General features: G+C 38.9%; 1 protein-coding gene across 18 annotated transcripts in view; it reads left to right on the top strand.

Annotated features, from left to right (window-relative positions):
- tcf4.S (transcription factor 4 S homeolog) overlaps positions 1 to 24549 on the top strand; it is a 298455-nt gene that overhangs the window by 195977 nt on the left and 77929 nt on the right. Inside the window, exon 1 of one of the 18 annotated variants that reach the window (XM_018244576.2) lies at positions 13626 to 14375. The exons of 16 other annotated variants lie outside the window; for them this stretch is intronic. In XM_018244576.2, coding sequence (XP_018100065.1) covers positions 14307 to 14375 — 69 coding nt within the window. In that variant the 5' untranslated portion in view covers positions 13626 to 14306. Of the gene's footprint in view, positions 1 to 13625; positions 14376 to 24549 lie in introns of those variants that run through there. One more of the 18 variants, XM_018244577.2, reaches the window with a different exon arrangement.

The raw sequence follows: 24549 nt of genomic DNA on the forward strand, positions 1-24549 counted from the left end.
TGACACTGGTTTTTGTGAGACAATTCGAAAAAGTGGTGGTTTTCGAGCATCAAACTAGAAAAAGTTGCACGATAAAACATGTTGCAAGATTTTTCTCGACTTTTCCTGCATGTGCTTTTTCCGTTCGGATATTTCAGAAAATTAAGGGCATTTGTGGTTGGGAGTTTGGTTGAATTTATTAAATAAAAAAAAAAGGAGTTTTAATAAATACCTCCCCACACACAAAGCTATGTATAGAGCAAAAAATATATCTTCATAAAGATTGAATTTATTGAATGGAGGCATGACATCCTATGAATATTTTTTGTATGGGGGGGAAGTCCTTTATAACATATACTGTACATAATACATATAAAATGCGCCTGGTGTTACTGATCAAGAAATATTCCAACTATAACTCTACTTTATTTTATTTTTTCCCGGCATGTTTTTCACCCTCTTCTTTTCTATAAAACATGTTACTAACATAGTCACACAAGGGTGAGGGATCTGTCACTTTATTTACCTCTTTCGGCAAAAAAAAAACCCCCACATCAGTCACACAATGAGATCCATTCATCAAAGATGCAGAAGCTTAAAGGGATAAAAAATTCTCACAATAAATCCACTCAAGCCTGCATCTGCTTGTTTGTTAAAATCTTCTCTATTCATCAAGATCAGTTGAGAATGTTTTTTTTTTTTGTGCAAAGTGCTTGTGATTTGTGGTGCACCTGCGCCCCCGGAGAGCCATATGGAGGATCAGTGTATACATTCCTGAGCATGTTTCTAATCACCTACATCTTCAATATGTAACCACCATCTTGGATTCCCACTGGACATCGGCTTACAGATCTTCTTCTCTAATCTTTATACCATAATCTCCATTGTAAATCCACCTTGTGTTGTAAAACTAATCTTTTATGGTGTATCATTAATACTGATATTGTTATTTATAAGCATGGGGAAAGAAAAAAAAATCTAATATAGATATAGAAATAATATAGATATTAAAAAAAGCTAACTTAATTCTTATTCATACCTACTAAATGCTGTGAACGTTCCGTCCCCAGCATTTATTAGCCATGACTAAAAATTCAATTGGATTATTTACATTTTTTTTTTTAAATATATACATGGAATTTTTGGAAATTAAGAGCCAATATAAATGCTTTCATATACAAAAAATGTATATTATGTTGTTATTTAAATACTGAGTTCCAGGAATACAATGCTTACAGTACATTGCTGAACACCCCAAAATTTGATTTAATATTTTGGTGAATTCTTTTCAATTTGAAAAAATCTTTTTTTTTAATAGAAACCCTTCTTATTTTATTATAAATGTTTGTATAAAACCCTGTATTTAATACATTCTTTTGTGCAAGTGTTTTTCTGAAAACAATGTATGTGTCTATAGGCAAATGCAGAAATCAAAGGAGAAAGTCACACATATATATATTTTTTCCAAAAAGCATCTTTATTAGGGATCGGTGAACTTGACCTGTTTCGTTTCGCCAAAAAAATGCTGCCGGCGAAAGGTCACCGGCGCCAATAGACTCAAAAAAATGTTGTTGCGCGTCTTTTTTTTTTGGCACACACCGCTATACAAGTCTATGGCCATCATTTCTTCAGCGAAACTAGGTGAAAAAATTCGCCCATCCCTAATCTTTATATATAAATAAAATAGTTCCCACTGAACTGGATTTTCTCTTTTAGATTTTTTTTTTACATTTCTTATATTTTTTTGGTATTAGCTTTCCTCTACTGTCTCTTTCCATATTTCAAGCAGGGGTCACTGACCACCTGCAGCCAAAAATTATTACTCTCTCTCAGGCTAAAATGTTATTGATATTGCAACTCATTATTGCTTATCTTTCTATTCAGGCACACTCCTCATATTTTGAAAAAAAGATCAAAATGAAGTCAAATGTTTGTTTTTTTTGGTTGAATAGTTCCGTTTTTGATCAAATAGGTCTGTATTTGGCCAAATTTGAATTTTATGAATCGAATTAATAGCACATTCGATCAAATTCAATTAGAATTTTTTCCCCAAAGAAAAAACTAAATTTTTCAGTCCACCAATTGACTCCAAATGGGTTCTAAGAGGTCCACCATAGACTAAAACAGCAATTTGGCAGGTTTTAGATGGCGAATGGTCGAATTCAAATTTTTAAAGAGACAGTACATGATACATTTTTAAATTTGAATTTTGGAATTTTTTGCAAATTTAAATCAAATTTGGACTATTCCTTAGTCGAGATACACAAAAATAACTTGAAATTCAAATTTTCGCTGTTTTCCTTCTGATGCGCCGGTTCCTTAGTGCGTGCATAGCGAGCAGCTCCTTTATTTATGGGCGCATTGGCGCTGACGTATGATGTCAGCGCGCAGTGGCACCAAATTCAAAAGTATTAAAGGGGCTTTAGCACTAGGATCATTGCCCATTATAGGTTCTTTTCCAAGAGTTCCTGTGTGCTTTAACTGTTTGTATCTTGAATCTGATTCCTGGTTTGACCCCTGCCTGCCTGTTTAATCTGTCTTCTGTGATCCTGACCCGTGCCTGGTAATCTACTATTCTGAAATCTGTATCCTGACTCGTGCCTGTCTGACTCTTCTTGATTGATACCCTGGTTTTGACCCTTGCCTATCTGACTCAGATTGTATTCCGCCTGCACCGACCTGGCCAGGTTTTGACTACGCTTTCTGCCTGCTCCTTGAACTGTGACCTTTTGCCCAAAAGACTTTGCTTATGATCGTGCCCCTCTGCTCGTCCAGAACCCTTAGCTTGGCTCCTCTCTTAATAAGACCTGGCAGCATCCAATTACCCGAGGGCTCCTCCCGAGGTGAAAGGTGGCTGTTAAAGGCAGAAGAAAGAGCCAAGACCATGGAGCCTAGCATTGGTTCTGGATTCTGGGTGCCGATCGTGACACCTAATCAGATGGTGCATTTCTCTCGCAAAATAGCATTGCCTCGCTCTATCGTCAAGGTTCTATCTCATGTCATAATAGAAAATTCTGTCTCGGACCCATATGGACCCCCACACTGAAGTAGATGGAGTTTGGTTGTATGCTTGTGTTTTCATATATTCCAGCAACATAAATTTGGCTGCATCCCTGATACCTCTCTAATGGACCCTGGGAGGCAAATTTATTCATTTTACAAATTTAAGATTTTTCGAATTCCGGAAAAAAATTTATGACTAACTGTGATCAAGTTTTTATTCGCAATTTTTTTTACTCAATTGCATGCATATAAGAAAAAACCTGTAATTTAGAAAAACTCATTCCCATATGGACAACCAGACTGAAGTTGATCGTGATTGGCTGTACACTTGTGTCTTTGTGTATTTCAGCAGGAGAATTTTTCTGTCTCTCGGTTACCTATGAACAGGGTCGGACTGGGCCGGCAGGGCGCCGGGAAAAAACCCAGTGGGCCCAGGCTCTCGTGGGGTCCCACCGGCCAAGCCCCGCTCCCTGCTCTTGCTTTCTCAGTCTCTGGATCCCGGTCGCGTCAAAAAAGGTACACAGATGCGCACGCGTGTGCGGGGGAGGCCATGCCGAAGGTGGCTGCGGCAGGGGTCTGGAGGGGGATTTGCGGCAGGTCAGGGCTCGGGGGCCCTGAGACAGCAGCCCCAGTGGGCCCCCCCTGCCTATGAAATGGACACAAGGATTTGTTTTTAAATATGAGGGGATTTTTTTTAAACTGCAGAAAATATTGGGATTAAACTCAATCAAGTTTTTTCATAATTCCAATTTTTTTTATTGACTGCATATTTCTGGAACTCAATAGATATATATATATATATATATATATTCATATTTAATAGTAATAATTATTGATATTTAGGGGGTTATTTTTTAAGCTCTGAATATCTAAACCTCAAATAACTTGTAGTTTTCAGAGGGAAAAAAAATAAGAATTTTTTGAGATTTATTAAAGTCCGATGGTCTAAAAACTCAGAATTTTAAACCCTGGCACCTAAAAGTTCTCAAGGTCCTGTATAAATCAATGGGGAAGTTCCCAGTGTCTGCGCTGATGAGTTTGTGGTTTCTGCGCAAAAAACTCAGAAAACTATGATTGTTTACCAAGTTTCATCGAATGTTTTCATTTGCATTTTAAAGATTTTTCTTTTGATTGATAAATCTCAATATATTTACTTTGCCGGGATTTTCTTGCTGCTGGAAATGCAGAATGCCTGCTGATTGCTGGAGGATGTAGAATCTTAAGAATTTTTAAAACGTCCCCAACACAAGACTTAAATAAAGGAATTAGAAATACAAATGAGCAATAATGTCTCCATTTGAATCCAAATATTTAATGTATAAATGCTGAAAATAGTAGGAGCCGCACCTAGGAGAATTCGGACTGGTTGGCATTTTTAAAAGAGAGGAGAGCAAAATCAGTCACTAGATTGGAAGCTTCTCTGACGTGTTCAGTTCGGCGGCTTCCGTTGTAGCTAAAACTTTCCTTAAATAGGTGGAAGGCAGAAGTTCTTTGCTCTAGACGGTAATTACACTGAAATTATACCGAGGCACAGTCTGTGTTTCCCTGACCTGTAATATTTCTAATTATTGCAATCACCCAGAATGCAGCATGTCAATAGAATTCTCGTTTAGCAACAAATGTATGTTCAATTGGCCTCTTAAACGCTTTCTGCATTTGCTTCATTAACAAGGCAAATAATTAAAAGAAAAGGATTTGTAAAGAAAAGAGGGGAATTGTTTATTTTTTAAGCAGAACCAGAGAGTTTTTATAATAGAAAAATGCAATTGAAACATACTTCCTGGCCATGTTGTGCTTAATACGGGGGACTATTCTTTGGTTCAAGCCCGTTTTTGACATCTTGGGGCAGATTTATTTAGGTTTGAATGGTAAATTCAAATTTTCACATTTTTTTGTGGCCAAAACTCACAAATTTTAATTTAAAACCACCAACTCGAATTTGAATTCGAGATTTATCACACCTGGACCCTGGAAACAGTTCTGATTTGAATATTCGCCACCTAAAACCTGCCAAGTTCATGTACAAGTCAATGGCAGAGGTCTGTTTGACCATTTGAATATGTTAATTGCCTTCCTGACATTCGAGGTTTTTTTCGGAGGAAAACTCAAATCAAATTTCAGGTTGTTCGTATTTGATGGAATATTAGACGTTCGAGTTTTTTCATAAATAATCTCCCATTCGAGTTGTGAATATATTCAAATTTATTAGCGTTAAAATAAAATCAACTTCGAAATACGAACTTTGATAATTCTGCCCCCTAATGTGAGGTTTGAAACCTTTATACCTGTCTGGGTAAGATTGTGGGGGGATGTCTTGTTTTATGAGGCTATGGCTAGGAAAGGTTTAGGCCATGGCCTAAACTCTTTTTGGTCATGTCCAAGGTTGAATTTGATCAAGGTCTCTTGGTTTGGCAGCTGGGTCATAATTTTAAACATGTGGTCAGATGAATAGTTTCCATTGTTTTGTGTTACGCAGCAATAACATTGGTCAGCTGAAGGAAAAATGTACCTTCTTCCAGAGCTACCAACCCAGACTCAAAGTGATCCAGGGGCATCTGGGTTGCACCCGTCACACTTGCCCGTTTTTCTCATACGCCATAGAAGTGAAAATTTTATTTTCAGTTTTTTATTTTGTCAAATTACTTTTGAGCCCCTGAAATGAAGTGATTGTTTTTTTTAAAAAAAGGCTTTAGTTCCTCACATTGTTATGCAATCTTTTTGTTCAACCCACTGAATTAAAGCTGAAAGTCTGCAGTTCATCTGCATCGGAGTTATTTCATTTAAAATTAATTGTGGTAATGTACAGAACCAAAATTAGAAAAATAAGTTGTCTGTCCAAATATTTATGGACCTAACTGTAACTAATCCTGATTGGAAGCAAACCCAGCATATTGGGTATATTTAATGTTTAAATGATTTTCTAGTAGACTTAAGGTATGAAGATCCAAGTAAGGCAAAGACCCATTATCTGGAAAGCCCCAGATCCAAAGCATTTTGGATAACAGGTCCCATACCTGCACTAAGTACTGCCTGGCACATGGGCTCTGGAAGATGTTTCTGCTTGGGGGGTAGCATATTTTGTGCAACAAAACTCAGCCTGGTTCTGGTGCCTATGATCCAACACAAATCTGTTGATCTTGATCTGGAAGTTGTAGCTCAACAAAAAGGACTAACATCGTTGCTGCATAATCTTCTTGCTGCTCATATTCTTATCCACGGTCAACTGGGCCTATAGGACACTGGGAGAATTTTTCAGGCCCACTCCCTACCCAGGCCTGGGGGCATGAGAATAGGATGGTGCCCATTGCAAGAAGTTATTGGGGAATGGTTTGGGTTCAGGTCAAGGGTGAGGGTACACAGCTGCGGTGATAGGTGTCCATGGCTTGGGTGGTGGGCCCTCGGGTGACGGCTCCTGGACAACAAACACCCCAGTCAGACACAATTTTTTTTCTATAACTTGCTCTTCAGTTGGCGGGGGGCAAAAGCTAGGGACTCCTTTGTGGACTCAAAATGAATATGAAACATTTATACCTTTAAATTTAATTCCTCCAGCCAGTGCATCCACCTGCTCCCAGAATGTCGGCCTTGAATAGACTCCCTAAAGAAAAGGAGTTAATGGGGGGGTGACGCTGGGATCTGTTGCAGGTGATGTTTATGGTTTCGTAGAACAGGGGGCTGCATTCACATATTGAACACACAGAACAGAGTGAGCTCTGGCAATTCACTGCGCACAGGTCTCCCTTTCTAAGGTAAATGTTATTCCACATGTGTTCTTCTCTTCATTAAAAAAGTCACCAAATTACCAGAGTGTTGTGCTGGTTTAAGGGGGAAAAAAGGTCCATGTGTTAAGTTAAACTAAGTGTTCTAGACATAATTAATGAAGCCTGTAGGAGCAAGGGATGTATTCATGGCGTGTTTAGGGATTTATGTGCAATATTATTCCACTAAATAGTAAAACTGAAATAATAAATGTATAAACATATATATATATATATATACGTATATATATATATATATATATATATATATATATATATATATACACACATATATACATGAACACTATTCACCATACAGAACTTCTAAAGCTGTCAATAAAACCTGTTTCTTAGGGCAGTTTTCCAACCAGGCCAAATATATAATCGTTTTCATTTTAATTAATTTGTAAATATACATGTGCTTATTGTTAAATATTAGATATCAGAGCGCTGATCTTTAAAGTGGACCTGTCACCCAGACATAAAAATCTGTATAATACAAGTCCTTTTCAAATTAAAATGAAATCCAATTTCTTTTTTTTGTTAAAGCATTCATAGCTGTTGTAAACTCATTTAAAAATATCAGCTGTCAATCAAAAATTGCCTGCCCCTCCTCTATGCCTAGGCATAGAGGCGGGGCAAGCAATTACTTTCACTTTCCATTCAGCACTTCCTAGGTGTCACTGCTCTCCCTACATTCCCCCAGTTCTCTTAACCATTTAATTGTGTAGCCAGGGCATGGGGATGGACATTGGGTCCCCCATTCTGGTGCACAAACAAGACTCTGAGATGATGCAAGACTTGTCTTTATAACAGTGTCCACAAAATGGCTCCTTCCTGAGTCCCAGACTGATGGAAACAAGATCAAAATAATTTATACCGTGTAATTAAAGTTCATTTTGCTTGACTAACATGATAAAATAGGATTTGAAATAATTTTTTTGGGTGACGGGTCCCCTTTAATGAAAATGTGACAGTGACCCCGCAGAGGCTCCTAACAAAAAGTTACTAATAAAAGTTACAATGGGCAGGATGGTTTTGCAGCAGAACTTACACTATGTAGGCTTAACCAAGGCTAGTGTTGTGTGTAAATGACTGTACATTTAACACCTGAACACGCTGTGGGTCTGCAGTTATCCTGCAGAAGTTCTGTTCGGGCATGGAAACATTCTCTGAGCCTGTGGTTGATTCATAGAAGTTCAGTTAATGTGGGTTTGTGACCATTCCAGTCAGAGTTCCTAAGGTTCTTCATTATGGCATTGTGAAGTATACTGTGGGCCTGTCGGTATCTCAAAGACGTTCGACTCTGTGACTATGGCATTATGGAGTAATAAGAAAACTGAACTTCTTGAGAACGTAGCTTTAGAACTTCTGTGGGACAGCCACGTGTCCACTGTCTTTTCATAGTCATATAAAAGTTCTAGTTTGACAGTGAACATAGTCATGGACATGTTTCAGCTTCTCCCGACCTTTTTCTCTTCTTCCTAAGATCATGTGACTGTATATGCCTAAAATATGTTTACATGGTGTATAAATGCAAGATCAATGTTTCAGTGGAGCAACTTAGCTTTCCTACCACAACATACACTTCGGGGCATGAAGGGTGAAATTGAAAATTCGAATTTGAATATTTTTTTTTATGGTCAAAATTGTCAAATTCAACTAGTGAATTATCCAAACTCGATTCAAGTTTTAATCCTGAATTTCGAGATTTATCATACTCTGGTCCTTTAAGAACTCAAATTCGTCTATTCACTACCTAAAACCTGCCGAATTCATTTATAAGTCAATTGGAGATGTCCAGGGACCAATTTGGACGTTAATAGCCTTCCTGACATTCAAGTTTTTTTCGGAGAAAAAACTCGAATCAAGTTGTTGAAATCGATTCCAGTTCGAGTTTTCGAGTCGGTAAAATTTGTGGGTGTTTTAGATTTTTTTTATTAAATAACTCCCAGTCGAATTTCGAGTATATTTGAATTTAAGGGGAGTTTAAAAAACATGAATTCGACCTTTGATAAATGTGCCTCAAAATGTTCTGGTTAGAATCAAACCTATTAGACAGCCATGTTGTCCTTTGTGTTATCATATCATACCAATGATGATATTTTACAGATAATGGCATAGAAATAGACTTAGAAATGGGAGGCTGGCAGCCATTGGACTAGAAGTTATAGTCCTTTAACACCTATAGGGCCTCCACTAACTTATATTTACAAAATAAAATAATGAAACCTGATTAACCAATAAAATATTTGGTTGTGTGAACCTGTTTTAGCTAAGATATACTGGTATACAGAGCATGTAGGGTGGCCCACAGGTTCCCAATATAATTGTGTCAGATCGACAATGTTGTAATTAGAAAAATATCCTCAAAGCATGAAATTGGAATGAAATGTGTGATTATAATGCAAAGTATTGTTCACCCAGAGCCTTAGGGACGGGCCAGATAAATGCAGAGCAAATGAGTTAGATAAAGCTCTGTTTCCTATGCTACACAGAAGAAGAAGGGAGGAGATTTTGGTTGTCACCATTTTTTCCACCTGCTCAAAATAAGTTGCCAAACTCTTCTACAACAAGCCATTGAAATCTCTGAAAATAGCATAAAACAAGGTTTATGTAATTTTACCTAAAAACAATCTGGTCTGGTATTATTCAATACCCTGAATGCCCCCACCACCTCTTCCTGTGGGATCAGGACAAAAACATCAGCTCTGTAAATAAGAAAACATGGAAATCATTGTGTGCGCCAGTTGAATACATGAAGTTTTTGCTGTAAATAAATGGCGGCATTGCCTGCTGGGCATTCTGGGTGCTGTGCTACCTCGCTGAGTTGTAAGGAAATAGGTGCTCTGAATTATTAAAGTTGATTCTAGGAGAATAGCTTGTACGCTCGAATGCCATTTGCCTCGGCATATGCAAATGATTTAGTTTCATTTGGGATCAGTTCCCAGGAGCCCTCCGTTCTTGTGATGCTCACAATTTGGCAAGCTCCACAGCCCCATCCCTCCTTTATTTCTTTTTTTTTTTTGGTTGCTTGGTGCTGTGTCAAGAATATAAAGCCTCAGAATCCTCCCACTTTGCGTTGTAAAAGATTCATTAGTGAATAGCAGACAATGTGCTTCTTCAAAGCTGCACCAACAACATTGTTGGTTTGTCTGGTATTGATTTCTACCTGCAAGTCTTGTTCATCAAGGTGCAACACCTACACCAGCTGCTCTTGGACACGTTGCTCATTGGTAGTTTCTGTCTCATTCAATCAAACACAAGTTGTTTCCTGTTGTTTTTAAGTTTAGTTACCCTTAACTGGATAGAATTTGGATTCAGTAAGGGAAATAGTCCCAAGTTATATGAAGGCTATATCTGTTGTATCTAGGGTTGCCAAATTTGACCTTGGCCAGCATTAGATTGAGGGGTCCAGGGCCCACTTGGGCTGCCCCTCAGGGGCCCACAGCCCTCCCAGCTGCAACCCTCCTCTGCCCTCTTGGGCCCCTGTCCCCTATCGTATCTTATTCTTTTTGCAGATACGATCAAGGCCATGTGGGGAGGTCAAGTGGCAGCATTGAGGATTTCCAGCCAGGGAGTGGGTCTGGTTCTGCAAGGGCCACCAGGTTTCTTCCCAATCTCCTTCCAGCCATGTCTGACCCTGGCCTTGGTAAAACCAGACAAGGAGGTGGGCTGATGATATCTGGGGCAAAGCTGAACTGACCCTAGAATTTGGGTCATTACGTGTTGTTGGGGGTTGTGACATGCAGATGTGAGTTTATGTCTTGGGGTGGTGGAGCTGGGACAATGGATTTCATTGGTGACAATACTATTGTTTGGATTTCAGTGAGAAAGTTTTGAAGCTAAGAGCCCCAAGAAAAACCCAATTGTTCCGTTCCAAACCGGGTGGGTTGCAACATTAGTTGTTTCTATTGTTCTCCTCTTTTAATATCATATAACATCAGCAGCTTAAAAGTTTAGATGTTGGACAATCAGAAGCCATTTAGACTGTATATTTTTAGAGGAAACTCACAATAACTTTTGGAGAACATACAAACTCCTTGCAGATAGTGCCCTGGCTGGAAGTGAACTCAAGATCCCAGTGCTATCTATAAGGGCAGAGACACACGCTGCTATTTCGAGAGATTAGTCGCCCATCGACAAATGGCTTCTTCTTCGGGTGGCTAATCTCCCCGAGCTGCCTGCCAGACCGGCTAGAACGTAAATCGCCGGCGGGATGGCACTCTGATTGCTTCAGCTTTCCTAAGTCGCCCGAAGTTTCCTCGTGAGGCAACTTCGGAAAACGGATCGTTCTGAGTGCCAGCCGGCCGGCGATTTACATTATAGCCGGCGGGAAGGCAGTTTGGGGAGATCAGTAGCCTGAAGAAGCGATTTGTCGATGGGCAACTAATCTCCCGAAATAGCAGCGTGTCTCTGCCCTAAGGGCACTGTTGTAGTACTTAACAAAGAAAAAAAATACCTTTTTTTAAAAATATTCCCTAAATATAAAAAATTGCTTTCAATTTTTTTTTTTTTGGCAGTATGTTCCCCCCCATCTCTTCAAAAATTGCTTGATATTTTTAAATAATTTTTATGTTCTTTGCCCAAGAGCTGGCATAAACTATTATTTAATAGATTCATTTTTTTCGTAATTCATTGGAGTCCATGGAAAATTTGCAGTGAAAACTATCAAGAAAAATATTTCACTCATCAAATGGCAGATATGAGTGTTTGTAAATTGGCAGCAGATACAGAAAATATTCATGCTTTCTTGAGTTTTGCTGGAAAAATTTTAATGTATATGTTTAAATAATCATTCAAAAATGTTTTTGCTGCAACATGAGAATAAACTGGAAAGGGGATAGAAAATCTTTGCACTTTTGCATGGACTGAGCCATGTATCTCTGTAGAATTTTACAGGTTAAACCAACCATATGTGAAATAATTCATTTGGCTAGACTGCAAAAAAAACCAACATATCTTGGGTTTGGGCCAATGATTAACATTTGTAGCCGAGTTCTTTCTGCTGGCCCGACTGCACTGTGAATGAGCCTCAATCAGTTATTCATCAAGAAGGGCATTTTGTGCCCATACATTGGCCCAAGGCTGTAGTTCCAAAGGCTCAGACTTATTTTGGGAAAGCTGCTGCAGTTTCCAAAATTCCAGAAGAGCTCTAGGCAATATGGAATTTTGAGAGATGTTATTAAGTAACAGAACTGAAGTTTTTGTAATAAGTAAATGGGGCCCCACAAAGGGTATTTTGCCCCAGGCTCCCATCACCACTAATCCCAGTCTAGAACAGTCTTCCTCATTACATTTACTCTTCTTAATAGGTGGAATTTGCCATACTTTTTTAAGCAGGGCATACACGTGGCTAGGTCACCAAATGAGTGGATCAAAGCCTTATTTAGCCCTTTCATTCTAGGCCATATTGGTCCAATTTCATCATTTGGCCCCCAGGTCAACAATCGGATCATCAAGGGTGTCACCAGACCAGAGAATTTTTGCCCAATTTGGCCGCTTACATTCTTGGCCAAACTGGGCCTGATCTGATCAATTGGCTCATAACAGGTGGTTGTGCAGGCCTGATTGAATGGTCTGGATTTTTAAACCTGCCCTATAAATATCTGTGAGATTTTTATTTAATATAATATAATATGTTGGGGTGGGCCCATAAACGGGAGATAAGCTTCTGACTGAGATTCCAATTAGAGTGAAATTTCTACACCCCCCAGTGGTCATAAATAGACGGTGCTCTTTCACTGAGATATATATATATATATATATATATATATGTATAAACACACTGTAGATGTGCGGGTGACCTGCACGTTGATCACCGGATGAAATTTGAGTGACCAGTGTGGGTTAGGAATGGGTGCAGGTCAGATTGGGGGAAGTACATTTCTTCATTGCTTCAGAAGATTCCCAGTCTTGAAACCGTAGGCACGCACAGAAGTTGTGTACAGAGCCAGACAACACGAGTACAGGTTGGGTTTGGTTCCTACAATGGCAACATTTTGAGGATTATGGTTGGGTGTGGGTTAATGTTTTGTGGGTTAGGGTTGGTGCGAGTTAAGGTTTTGTGGATTAGGGTCAGGTTAAGGTTTTGTGGTTTAGGGTTGGTGTGAGTTAAGGTTCTAATGGTTGGGGTCAGGTTAAGGTTTTGCTGGTTAGGGTTGGCGCGAGTTAAGTTTTGCGTTAGGGTTGGCGTGAGTTAAGGTTTTGCTGGTTAGGGGCAGGTTAGTGTTGGCGCGAGTTAAGGTTTTGTGTGTTAGGGTTGGCGTGAGTTACGGTTTGGCAGATTAGGGTCAGGTTAAAGTTTTGTGGGTTAGGGTTGGTGCGAGTTGAGGTTTTGTGCGTTAGGGTTGGCGCGAGTTAAGGTTTAGCGGGTTAGGGTCAGGTTAAGGTTTTGTGGGTTAGGGTTGGAGCGAGTTACGGTGTTGTGTGTTAGGGTCGGGTTAAGGTTTTGCTGGTTAGGGTTGGCGTGAGTTAAGGTCTTGTCGGGTGCAGGTTGAGTTTTTAAAGCCCCTCACAGTACTATAGAGTTAAGTGGCTGTGCCCTAGGTCAGTGTCCTACAGCCAGAGCAATGGCACAGGCAGAAGCCTCCCCATCTGAGCTGAGGTTTATATAGTGAATAAAGAACCCCCTCTTGTAAAATATAAGGATATTATAAGTTACCGAGGAGTTTCAGGACCAAAACACAAGTGTCAGTGAGTCATGTGACAGAAATGACATCAGAACTCACCGTTTATAACTGATGACATCAGAACTCACCGTTTATAAGGATATAATATACAGGACATTCATGGCTTTTGTGTATTATATATGTATTATCCCGTGAGCTGGAGCGGGGCTGGTTGTTGTCAGGCAGCTGCACACAATGCTGGGAGGGAGCCAGGAGCAGCAGCACAGACAGATGGCTCAGTTATTAGATGTGCATCTTACCATTCCCTTCCTGCCACTCGCTTTTTAATCAAATTAAAACAAAAAAGAGAGAGAGAGGGGGAGTCAATGAAGTGCATTTGTATTCCGCACAATAATAGACCCTCTCCCTCTCACCCCGAGCCTCTGAGCTGCAAAATTTGGAAGGGAGGAAAAAAAAAGGGGAATTTTGTTTAGACGATACCAACAGCCGAGGAGCCGATATTAATTGTTACTGAGACGAATAAAGCTGAACAGGAGGGGGAATGGATCCAATGACATCGGCTGACACAGCAGAGTCTCCCCCGGGGCGACCCCAATGACAACACGGCCCAGTTGAGCGACCCCCTCGCGGCCAGTCACGAATTCCAGCGTCAAGTCAGTCGCGGGACGCTCTCCAGATCCGCTGAGGAAAAGTTACAGCTCGTCTCTTTACCAGCCGCCTCCTCCCCGACCCCCCTCCTTCTCCACCCCCGCCCCCCCCGTCAGGAATGGTCTCTCCCTGCTTTGCATACTCACTCTGCTCGGCCCGGCCGTATGGGAAAATGCGAGTGAAGGAATTGCGCTGAGGAAAAAAGGGAGCGCGAGTTTGAAAGCAAAAGTTGGGCGAAGTGAGTGGCACCGGGGGAGAGGGGGGATCCAGAAAGCGGCCCGAGACTATGTACTGCGCCTACCCCATCCCGGGACTGGCCGGAAACTCCCTCATGTACTACTATAATGGCAAAGCGGTAAGTGACAAGTTACGGGGGGAAACCGGGGAGGGGACAGAGGGAGACAAGCAGCACCCCGACTCTGACTCTCCCTCTGCTTCATGTACTCATGGCTTGGCCCATTACTTCCCATAGCCCAGGCTCTGTCTTTACCTCACATCTGTATTTATTCTGTGTATTGACATCTAGGCTGGATCTACTGAGCCTTACACGTTATATATAATGTCCTGAATGCCAATATCTGTATATATTACTTGTACCCATTGACTTTTCTTTAGTCTAATAAACATTAAATGTGTGTATATTTGTTATTTATGAGAATGCAGCACTGTACAGCAGAACAAGTACTATTACCATAATAAATACAAAGCTCAGTGTCAAGGAGACAACCGCTGGAGGTCCCTGACCCGTAGAGCTTACACTCTAAATATATATTCCATGTACAGGGTGTAGTAATGACTCCATGTGAAATTGTAGGTATCGTCATAGCAACTCACTTTTGTACATGCTCACGGGCCGATGGAGCAAAACGTGACAGAGTTTTACCACAGAAAAACTCACCCACGTTCTATTCATCCCCGTGGGATTTTTTTTAGACATTTAGACATGGAGTTAACGGGTGAAAGAGATCGCCGTTTGATAAGTGCGCAATTTTCTGTGGTAAAACTCAGTCACGTTTTGCTCCATCGGCCCGAGAGCATGTATAAAACTGAGTTGCTATGACGATACCTACAATTTCACGTGGAGCCATTACTAACATGGAATATCTATATATATTTAGAGTGTAAGCTCTACGGGTCAGGAAACTCCGTCGTCTTGTCTCCTTGACACTTACGCTTTACTTTGTATTTATTATTGTAATGATACTAATTGTTCTGCTATATATATATATTTATATATGTGTGTGTGAATAAATATATATATTTATATATATTTTATATTGTACTGTGACCATACGATCCTGTCTGGTACATAGTGTGTGTAGCTGTCAGCTCTGTTTATGACATACACGGGGCATTCTTATTTGTAGCACTTTTATTTTGTTATTTATGAGTTATTCGGTGCCCGTGTTGGCTGTTTAATATATTAACTTCGCTCATAGCATGCTGTGTGTGGAGAACACCGGAGCCTGACCTACAATTCGAAAGCCTCTGTGCCCCCTGAAACATTTGACAAGGAGACTGGGTGCCCAGCTGGCAGGATGGGTATAAAAAGTGCCATGGAGGAAGCTGTGCTGTAAAGCGAAATCACTGTGAGGGTTGTGTAATCGGCATAAGGGTCCGTATAGGTTGATGCCGTGTTCTTGCCGTGCCCGGTGCAAACACAGACGTGTGAGCACAGAGACATAGGGGTGGCGTTCTGTGCTGCAACTCCAGCGGCAGGTCTCTTACCATCTGCAATGTGCTTTTTCCGCCTAGTCTGTGTCAAGGGAAATAAAAGGGATTTCCATCTATGTAAAGAAAAAATACATGTTTTTTTTTTTAGCAGAGTGCAGTAAAATGAATGAAATTGATTGTCCCCCCCCTCTTAAAGAAATGCATCAGACTATTGTTATTTTTTTGTAATGTTTTTATTTGTGGAGGGCAGTTGCTGTTAAATTGTATCGGTTTATCCGCCCCCTTCCCACATAAACACACACTTTCTTGTTCCTTTTACTGATTAGGGTTGATAGCCCAGAAGAGAAGTTTGGGATGGGGGTGGGGGGGCAAGCTTTCACTCAAAGGCTCCCATTTAGCTGTGGGTAGGATTGACCTGTCATGGGAAAAAACACTTGCACACTATTGAATTTTCCTAAAAATCCTATTCCAAAATTCCTTGCTGGGAGAATGTGAGAATGTTGCTGGTCTTGTGTTTATTTATTGCCCCCCCTCTCCCATTATAGATTTTGCCAGAATATTTTCTATCTCCAGTGACACTTTTTTAATCCCCCTGTTCATAGACATTCAGAAATTAAATAACCTAAAACAGCCATCAGAAAAGGAATTTGAACCCCCCAGCATTAATTCTCTTGCACAAAATCAGTATATTTCAATAAATCAGCTCATTCTGTATCCCAACAATAGGTTATCGATTTCCTTAAATATTTCCCTAAAAATCCAAATTTTGTCAAAGCCATTTCTCCCTTAGACGTAAGACCAGGCCCACAATTAGGGTTGCCACCTGGCCGCTAAAATGATGGCTGATCCCACTGTATTTAAAAGGAAAAAAGATAAATATATAGGAAGGCCGGTATTTTTTTCCAGAAAAGGTGGCAACCCTAGCTACAATTGACCCAAATGCCTATTTTCTTCAGTAAATAATACTTTTTTTTTGTTGTTTTTTTTAAACTATATGAAAAAGATTTTTTATATATTAAGTGGCAATATATTTCATTTATCCATGAGCAGATTTAATTTTTTTCCACACTGAAATTTTCTTCCGAATTCCGATACGAGCCGTGATGGTGCCTCTTTGTAGTGTATTTTTTTTTTTTGTCGCTCTCTGCGCAGGTCACGGCGGTCTGAATGCTGCTGGGTAGGATGGGCGATTGATGCTGGTTCTATACTGTTAAATACGGGAACGTACAGTTGACAAACAGATTTTTGCTTATTATGAAGCGGGTATTGTCCTGGCACGGATTCAGCTTTTGATTTGGTGCCAGACATCTTGGAAAGAATGTGTGTGCCATGCGTTAACCGTTCATAAAGCAACACAGAGTCGTGTTTTCCATGATTTTATTTTTTGTTAACATAAAACATTTTTAATGATATTTTTCATACAAAATTTCCCTTAAAGGGCTAATTTTGTTAACCCCCTAGGTGCCAGATTTTTGACACCTCCTCAGCAGCCAGGGGAAGGGGTAGAAATAATCGCTTTACAGGAACGAGGGCTCACAAATTTACTCTGATTCAGAAGAGCCGATTTTACTGAAGAACAGAAGCCACATCCTGTAGAGAAATTTCACAAGGCAATGGATAAATACAACTCTGCAGATTTGGAATTCAGAGATTGCAGCACATTTGTTTCTGCAAAGGCAATTCTAAATCGGCATACAGGCACTGTATTTTATCCAAAAGTCGGACGTAAATACACTTTATTTGTCACCTTCAGTGGCTTGTTATAGATGTTATAATATCAGTGATGACATTCATCTACATGGTGCTTCCCTTTTGCTCACTGCAGAACTCCAGAACATTTATTTCCCTTTAATTCAGTTTAATGTTCCAGAAAATACACCTAGCACCACATCTTAATGTTTTTAAATTCTAAATAAGCCCTCGAAACTTCTGTTCTCATATGTCTCTTTAAGTCCTTCACATCTAGTTCTTTGGTTCTATATAACAGTAAGATATGTCTCTGTGCGCCGGACTCAAATCTAGTTCCTTAAAAATGAATTTCTTTAAGTCAATATAAAGTTATGCAAGTAAATATGGATTTATTTAAGGTCGTACAGGTTAGGATCTATTAGCCGGAAACCCGTTATCCAAAAAGCTCTGAATTAAGTAAAGGCCATCTCCCATAGACTCCATTTTATCCAAATAATCCAAATTTTTAAAAATGATTTCCTTTTTCTAGGTAATAATAAAACGGTAGCTTGTACATGATTCAAACTAATATATAATTCATCCTTATTGGAAGCAGAACCAGCCTATTGGGTTAATTTAATGTTTACATGCTTTTCTAGTAGACTTAATGTATGAAAATCCAAATTAATGAAAGAGCAGTTATCTGGAATACCCCAGGTTCTGAGCATTCTGGATAACAGGTCCCATACCTGTATAGCTAACAAAATGAACTAATCCTGGGGGCACCACCTAATGGGGGGATGGGTGAAGATGTCCAACCTGTGGACTTCAAGTTGCAATTGAACTACAGGGACCTCCAATGCAGAATGCCCTTTCCACACTCCTCCAGAACCAGCCCTGGGCAGTTAACATATATAGGCATGGGACCTGTCATCCGTAATGCTTGGGACCTGGGGTCTTTCCAATATATGGATCTCCATACAATAAGTCTACTTAAAAATAATTTGAACATTAAATAAAGATTGTTTCAACCAGCAATAAGTGTGAATTATATTTAATTTATCAGGTCCTAATGTATTATGATACATTAGGACCTGATAAAGCCAGTTCAGTGATTTCTAGAGGAATGTTAACCAGTTTCTGGATGAACTTCACCCCCCCCCCCCCCGAATCCTAAGTAAACAACTACATATCAAGAACGCTACAGCCTGATAAGTTGGGTCTTCCTAAACTGTCTTAAACTGTCCACTCTGAAATTCAATTCAGATTCTTTTGTGATCATTATTAAATACACACTTTTTAACTGGCTGACAATTTGGCTCTAACAATGGAGATTTCTCATAAAAGCTTGCTTTTCCCTTTCTCCTGTTCTGATACTGGTTATTACAGCAAGATAACCATTGTCAAATGTGCCCAGTAGTACGTTTTTGCCCAGTTTAAAAAAAATGAAGTTAGCCAATTTCATGTTTGATGGGCAGTAATCTTGGGGAGAAATTATTATATATATATATATATATATATATATATATATATATATATATATGTATATAAACCTCTTCAAAGAACCATCCTTTACATTCTTTGGGGCAATATAAAGACCTAATGGCTTTAAATACCTTTCCAACTGATCTGGCAGGAAATTGTGCAGAAGAATAGTTTGCTTACTGTTTCAGTCCACCTTCCCCCCAGTCCACCTTCCCCCCAAAAAAAACCCTCTGTTTACTAGGGGGGGGAAACGCCGGACTGTGTTGTTTTTGTGAAATTCTGCCGGACAATTGTGTGGCTTGTGCTCTATACACATACAATGCTACGTCCAAGGCACATACACAAATATAGAATTAGTGAATATGGAATTTCGGCCTTCTGATTCTGTCGCCTTTGAAACCTGAGCATCTTTCAACAGGCCCGAGGGGACCCATAAATAATGCCTTCTGCTAATACAAAACCAGCGTCTTTCACACCTATCGCAGAGGCTGACGTATTTGGGGGAACTAGTGTCAAGGTGCAATTATTTAGGCAAAATCTCCCGCATTTACCTTTAATCTTTATTAAGGGGTTTTGGTGAGTCTTGCCTATAAAATGATCATTATTCTATCCACTTCCGGCTCTATTTCCTTTTTTTATCCATGGTTCTGAATAGTCTGGCAGCTTGTATTTGAAATACATCTGAATCCTGTTTTTTATTTCACTATTTTTTTTCTTTGTGGTTAAATTTGAAGTCATAATCGTAAGATATTTAGTGCCAAGAAGAACGCTATAAAACATTCAACCTGTATCATTTTTATAAATATAATTACATTATGTATAAGGATTAGGCAGTTGCACTGAAAAGAGGTTGTAGTTTCTTTTTTTAAAATCAGTTTTAAAACATGTACATTTTTACTTTACATTTAAATGGCAACAGTAAAAATGTTTTTGCATGAAATTAGAATTGTTTTAATAGTGCTTTTTAATGGGTAAGTAGAATGTCTCGACTCTACCTTGAATGGAGATTCTATTAAATAGCAATAAATAGTGTATATTTATTAAGATATGAAATAAAATATTATTTCGACGTTAATTCCCCTGGGAATTCACTAACTTTTTTTGACCAGTAGCAAGTTTTTGGTTTTCTATAGGGTTTATGATGCGGCTCCGTCACTGCGGTTGGAGCAGTACTTGGAGCTTGAGTGCAGAATTAAACAAACTGATATAGAGGGCCGGAGATATTAAGGAAATTTTTTTGGTGATCTCTGCTTTACCGCTACGCATGAAGTTGAATGTATCTCTCCAGAAACTGCGATTTGAACTCTTAGCAGGACCAAATTACACTCATCCTGAGACCCCTCATTGTTTAAGTAATTGCAGGGGGGAGCATGCGGAAAGTTAGTTTGCAGCTGTTGGGAAAAACCTCCATATGAACACAGAGTCGGATGTTAAAGAAGGTGTACAAAATTAGGACTGTCTCTAGTTACATAGAAGGATGTGGGTTATTTCCCTTTTCTCAAAATTTCACAAAAGGTCAAAAAGATCTTGAAGGAATTTATTCAAAATGTCAAGTTCAGTTCCAGTTTGTTTTTATTTTACTACTACTTGTTGTATTATGCTGTGAGCAGGTTTTGGTTTTATTTAAGTATTAAACATAGTACTTGACTTCCATGTATTTAGTGAGTTCCTTTTTTACCAGTATTTCCACAAAAAATTGACCCATTGCTGTCCTGTAAATGGATAAGGAAGGTTAAAATAGGCCGTTGTAGTCATATGAGGTGCTGGCCATGTCTAATAATGCATATAGATTATATTTGGAGATCATCTTTCCTAACTGAAATATACATGTTCTTGTGAAGGGTATGAATTCCCCAAAAGTGCAACAAGAAGGGATGCTGCACACAATTGAAAACAGTTAGTTATAACATATAAATATAATAATATGTACATATAACTGTTTTTCGGAAATTTGATCTTTTCATCTGGATCTTCACACCTTACGTCTACTAGAAAACCATTTAAATATGAAATACCCAATAGGCTGGTTTTGCTTCCAAAAAGGATTAATTATATCTTAGTTGGGATCAAGTACAATCTACTGCTTTATTATTACTGAGAAAAAGGAAATAATTTTTAAAAAATGTAAATTATTTGAATAATATGGAGTCTATGGGAGATGGCCTTTCTGTAATTCGGAACTTTCTGGATAACGAGTTTCTGGATAGTGTATCTTATATATATATATATATATATATATATATATATATATATATATATATATATATATATATATATATATATATATAGACAATTACAAGATATATATTTATCTTTTTTTTTTAAATATATATATATATTTATAAAACATTCTGCTACAGCACCACTTAGATACTGGACCTAAGTGATGACTTGTTTGTTGTGAAATTCGTAGTTTCCTAATCATATGTAGGCTATACTTCCCCCCCCCCCTCAGCTTACACACAGTCGATGTTTTTCCCCCCTTTACCCCCTAAATCCCCATACAGATGTACAGCAAGCAGAGAGATATATGGACTGTGCTTCTCTACTGCTACTGAATTTATTAAGGGGGCCTAAAGGATAACTGAAGGTTTGAGATATTATTACATTTTAGGGCCGCTTCCCTAGTGATGTCACAAGCACGCCAAAATCACAGGGCTTTTAATCTTGAAGAATAGATTCCATCAGGAGTCAAGTCCCATTGCTCCCATGCTCCTATCACTGGCCCACTTTGGTTTAGGTGCTGAGATTTGGGCCACATAAATTGATTTTCCTCTTCTTCCTCTTTTTTTTTTTTTACAACTGACTGGGAAGTTGATTTCTCCAGTCTTAACCTTGTGTGGCCCACAAAATAGTTGACTGATAGTAAATGCTAGAGGCCTCTCTACTGGTGAAGTTTTATCTTTTTGACAGGATGAGGGCAATTTGGAACACAGTTATCAGTAAATTGCATATATACATCTGACCAGTTGTTGGGCAACAGGACGATCGGTGTGTGGTCAAAATAAAAAAAGTGAACTGAATTATCTAAATAAAAAGACCAGTTTGTTCTGCCCATTTTAAATCAGATGTTTTCTTTGATGCTGGCAGTGCCGTGTTCAACCTTATGTTATGTCCAATATCTAAACCAAGCTCTGTTGTGGGTGTTCAGATGATAAATATTCCTGAAAAAAATCCTGAAAATTCCTAGAAATTATACAGAATATTTTACAAATGGAGATTAGGTTGTTCAGTTTTTGCGTTACCAGCCCTTTAAAACAGCTAATTAGTAGAGGCAATTTAAAGGGATTTGTTGGCAGGTATGACATCAGAGCTCTTTAAGATAATGTTAAATAACAGTTGAACTTATGTTCTAATTTCCATATCATCAGATAAACACCACAAACTTGACTTTTTTGTGATCCTGCCATTTTATTTCCTTTTTATTGTTGTATAGTGTACTATTTGCAGAATTAAATTAGATCCACTAGAGAGACTTTCGAAAGGCAATTAATTACAATGACAGATATTATTAGAATAATTTTCATTTTTATAGGGAGGTGAAGTTCACCTTTACATTAACTTATAGTATCTTTGAGATGGACCTATTCTAAGAAACATTTCAGATGGTTTTTATTATTTTGGGGCAGATTCACTAAGGGTCGAATTTCGAAGTTAAAAATACTTCGAAATTCGACCCTCGAATTGAAATCCTTCGACTTCGAATATCGAAGTCGAAGGATTTAGCGCTAATCCTGCGATCGATCGAACGATTAAATCCTTCGAATCGAACGATTCGAACGATTTTAATCCAACGATCGAAGGAAAATCCTTCGATCAAAAAAAGGTTAGCAAACCTATGGGGACCTTCCCCATAGGCTAACATTGACTTCGGTAGGTTTTATCTGCCGAAGTAGGGGGTCGAAGTTTTTTTTAAAGGGAAAGTACTTCGACTATCGAATGGTCGAATAGTCGAACGATTTTTACTTCGATTCGTTCGATTTCGTTCGAATTCGAACGAATTTAACCAATTCGATGGTCGAAGTACCCAAAAAATACTTCGAAATTCAAATTTTTTTCATTCGAATCCTTCACTCGAAGTTAGTGAATCTGCCCCTTAGTGTGTGTGTGTGTGTGTGTGTGTGTGTGTGTGTGTGTGTGTGTGTGTGTGTGTGTGTGTGTGTGTGTGTGTATATATATATATAGTGAATAAAGTACCCCCTTTTGTGAATTATAAGGATATTATAAGTTACCGAGGAGTTTCATGACCATATAAAAGCACGGGGCCGAAGGCTGAGTGTTTTGATACAGGTCATGGAACTCCGAGGTAACTTCTAATATCCTCATATTTTGAAACTGGGGGTACTTTATTTATTATAATACACACATTTCAGTGAGACAGAAATTACACCAGAACTCACCGTTTATAAGGATATAATTTACAAGATATTCATGGCTTTTGTGTATTATACAGTATATATATATATATATATATATATATACATATATATATATATATATATATATCTGTTGGTATTATTAGGCTTCCTATGCTGGACCTTTCCATATTAAAAAACTGGTCCCTAGTAACACTTAGCAAACAGATAACGGGCTCAATGTAATGTAACTACAGTGGAACCTCAATTTTACATTCCCTGACTTTGTTTCCCCTCATTTTACATTGTTGTTTTGTGGTCCCACTTATATATTATACAAAATAAATTTTCCTGGATTTTACACCATTTTTTTCTAGTCCCCTGAAAAATGTAAAATGGAGGTTCTAATGTAGTTCTAAAAACACACAAACAAGCCAGATTGCTGTATCAGTTCTGTAGCATACTAGCAATTAGTTTGAAGGCGAACTACCTCTTTGAAGATGGATTACTGGACAGATGAGCCTAAATGATAGGAATGGGTAGTTGCACTTGGTCAAGAGATGAAGGCCCCATGGGACGCTGGATATTCTGAAAGTATCAAATAATTGAATGGGGCAAGGCTGCAACATATTTTACACCGGGTCTAGTAACCCATAGCAACCAGACTTTAGATAAGTAACTACTAACCGCTGGTTGCTTTGGGTTACTAGACCTGGAGTTATAAGATTTTTGCTGTTGTGGTTTTTAGATTTTACCTCCGAGTAAATAACCTCTTGTTTCTTTTCTAGTATTTGTTTCACGTTGCACCTACTGTTAGAAAATGAGCCCTGTAAGAAGCTGGGGGGGGATGAATGGTGGGTCATTGTTAGGTCTATAGCCGCTGTAGTGGTCAGCACGGAATGCAGAGAATTGTCCTTTTGTTCTCCACCGTTCATTAGAAGGAAAATGCTGCAAATCGCAGTAATAATTGAAAGTGAACAAAAATATCCTATTAAATATTTCTCTCTTGGAATGCAATTGCTCCTGGCATCTTCCTTTTAGTTTTTATGGGAGGCAGTGGCTGCCAATGTAAACGTGGGACTAGAATGTTTCTGTTTGTAGGGTTTCATCTGTACTCTGCTTTAGCACCGATACGATGGGATTCTTGGCTTGCGACCAGCGGCATACGGGGAAAAGGTTTGTCAACAAGGACTAGTTCTGAAGAATGGTGTATGGGGGGGGGGTGAAGAGCAGGGGGATTGTACTCTAAATATATCCTTTGTGGACATGTATAACATTGGGACCCTCAGCTGGATTTGTTTTGGGTCCCTTTTTCTTTATTAAAAAACCAACTGGTAGCTCCTCAAG

The sequence above is a fragment of the Xenopus laevis genome, chromosome 1S (assembly GCF_017654675.1).
Source record: "Xenopus laevis strain J_2021 chromosome 1S, Xenopus_laevis_v10.1, whole genome shotgun sequence".
Lineage (NCBI taxonomy): Eukaryota > Metazoa > Chordata > Amphibia > Anura > Pipidae > Xenopus > Xenopus laevis.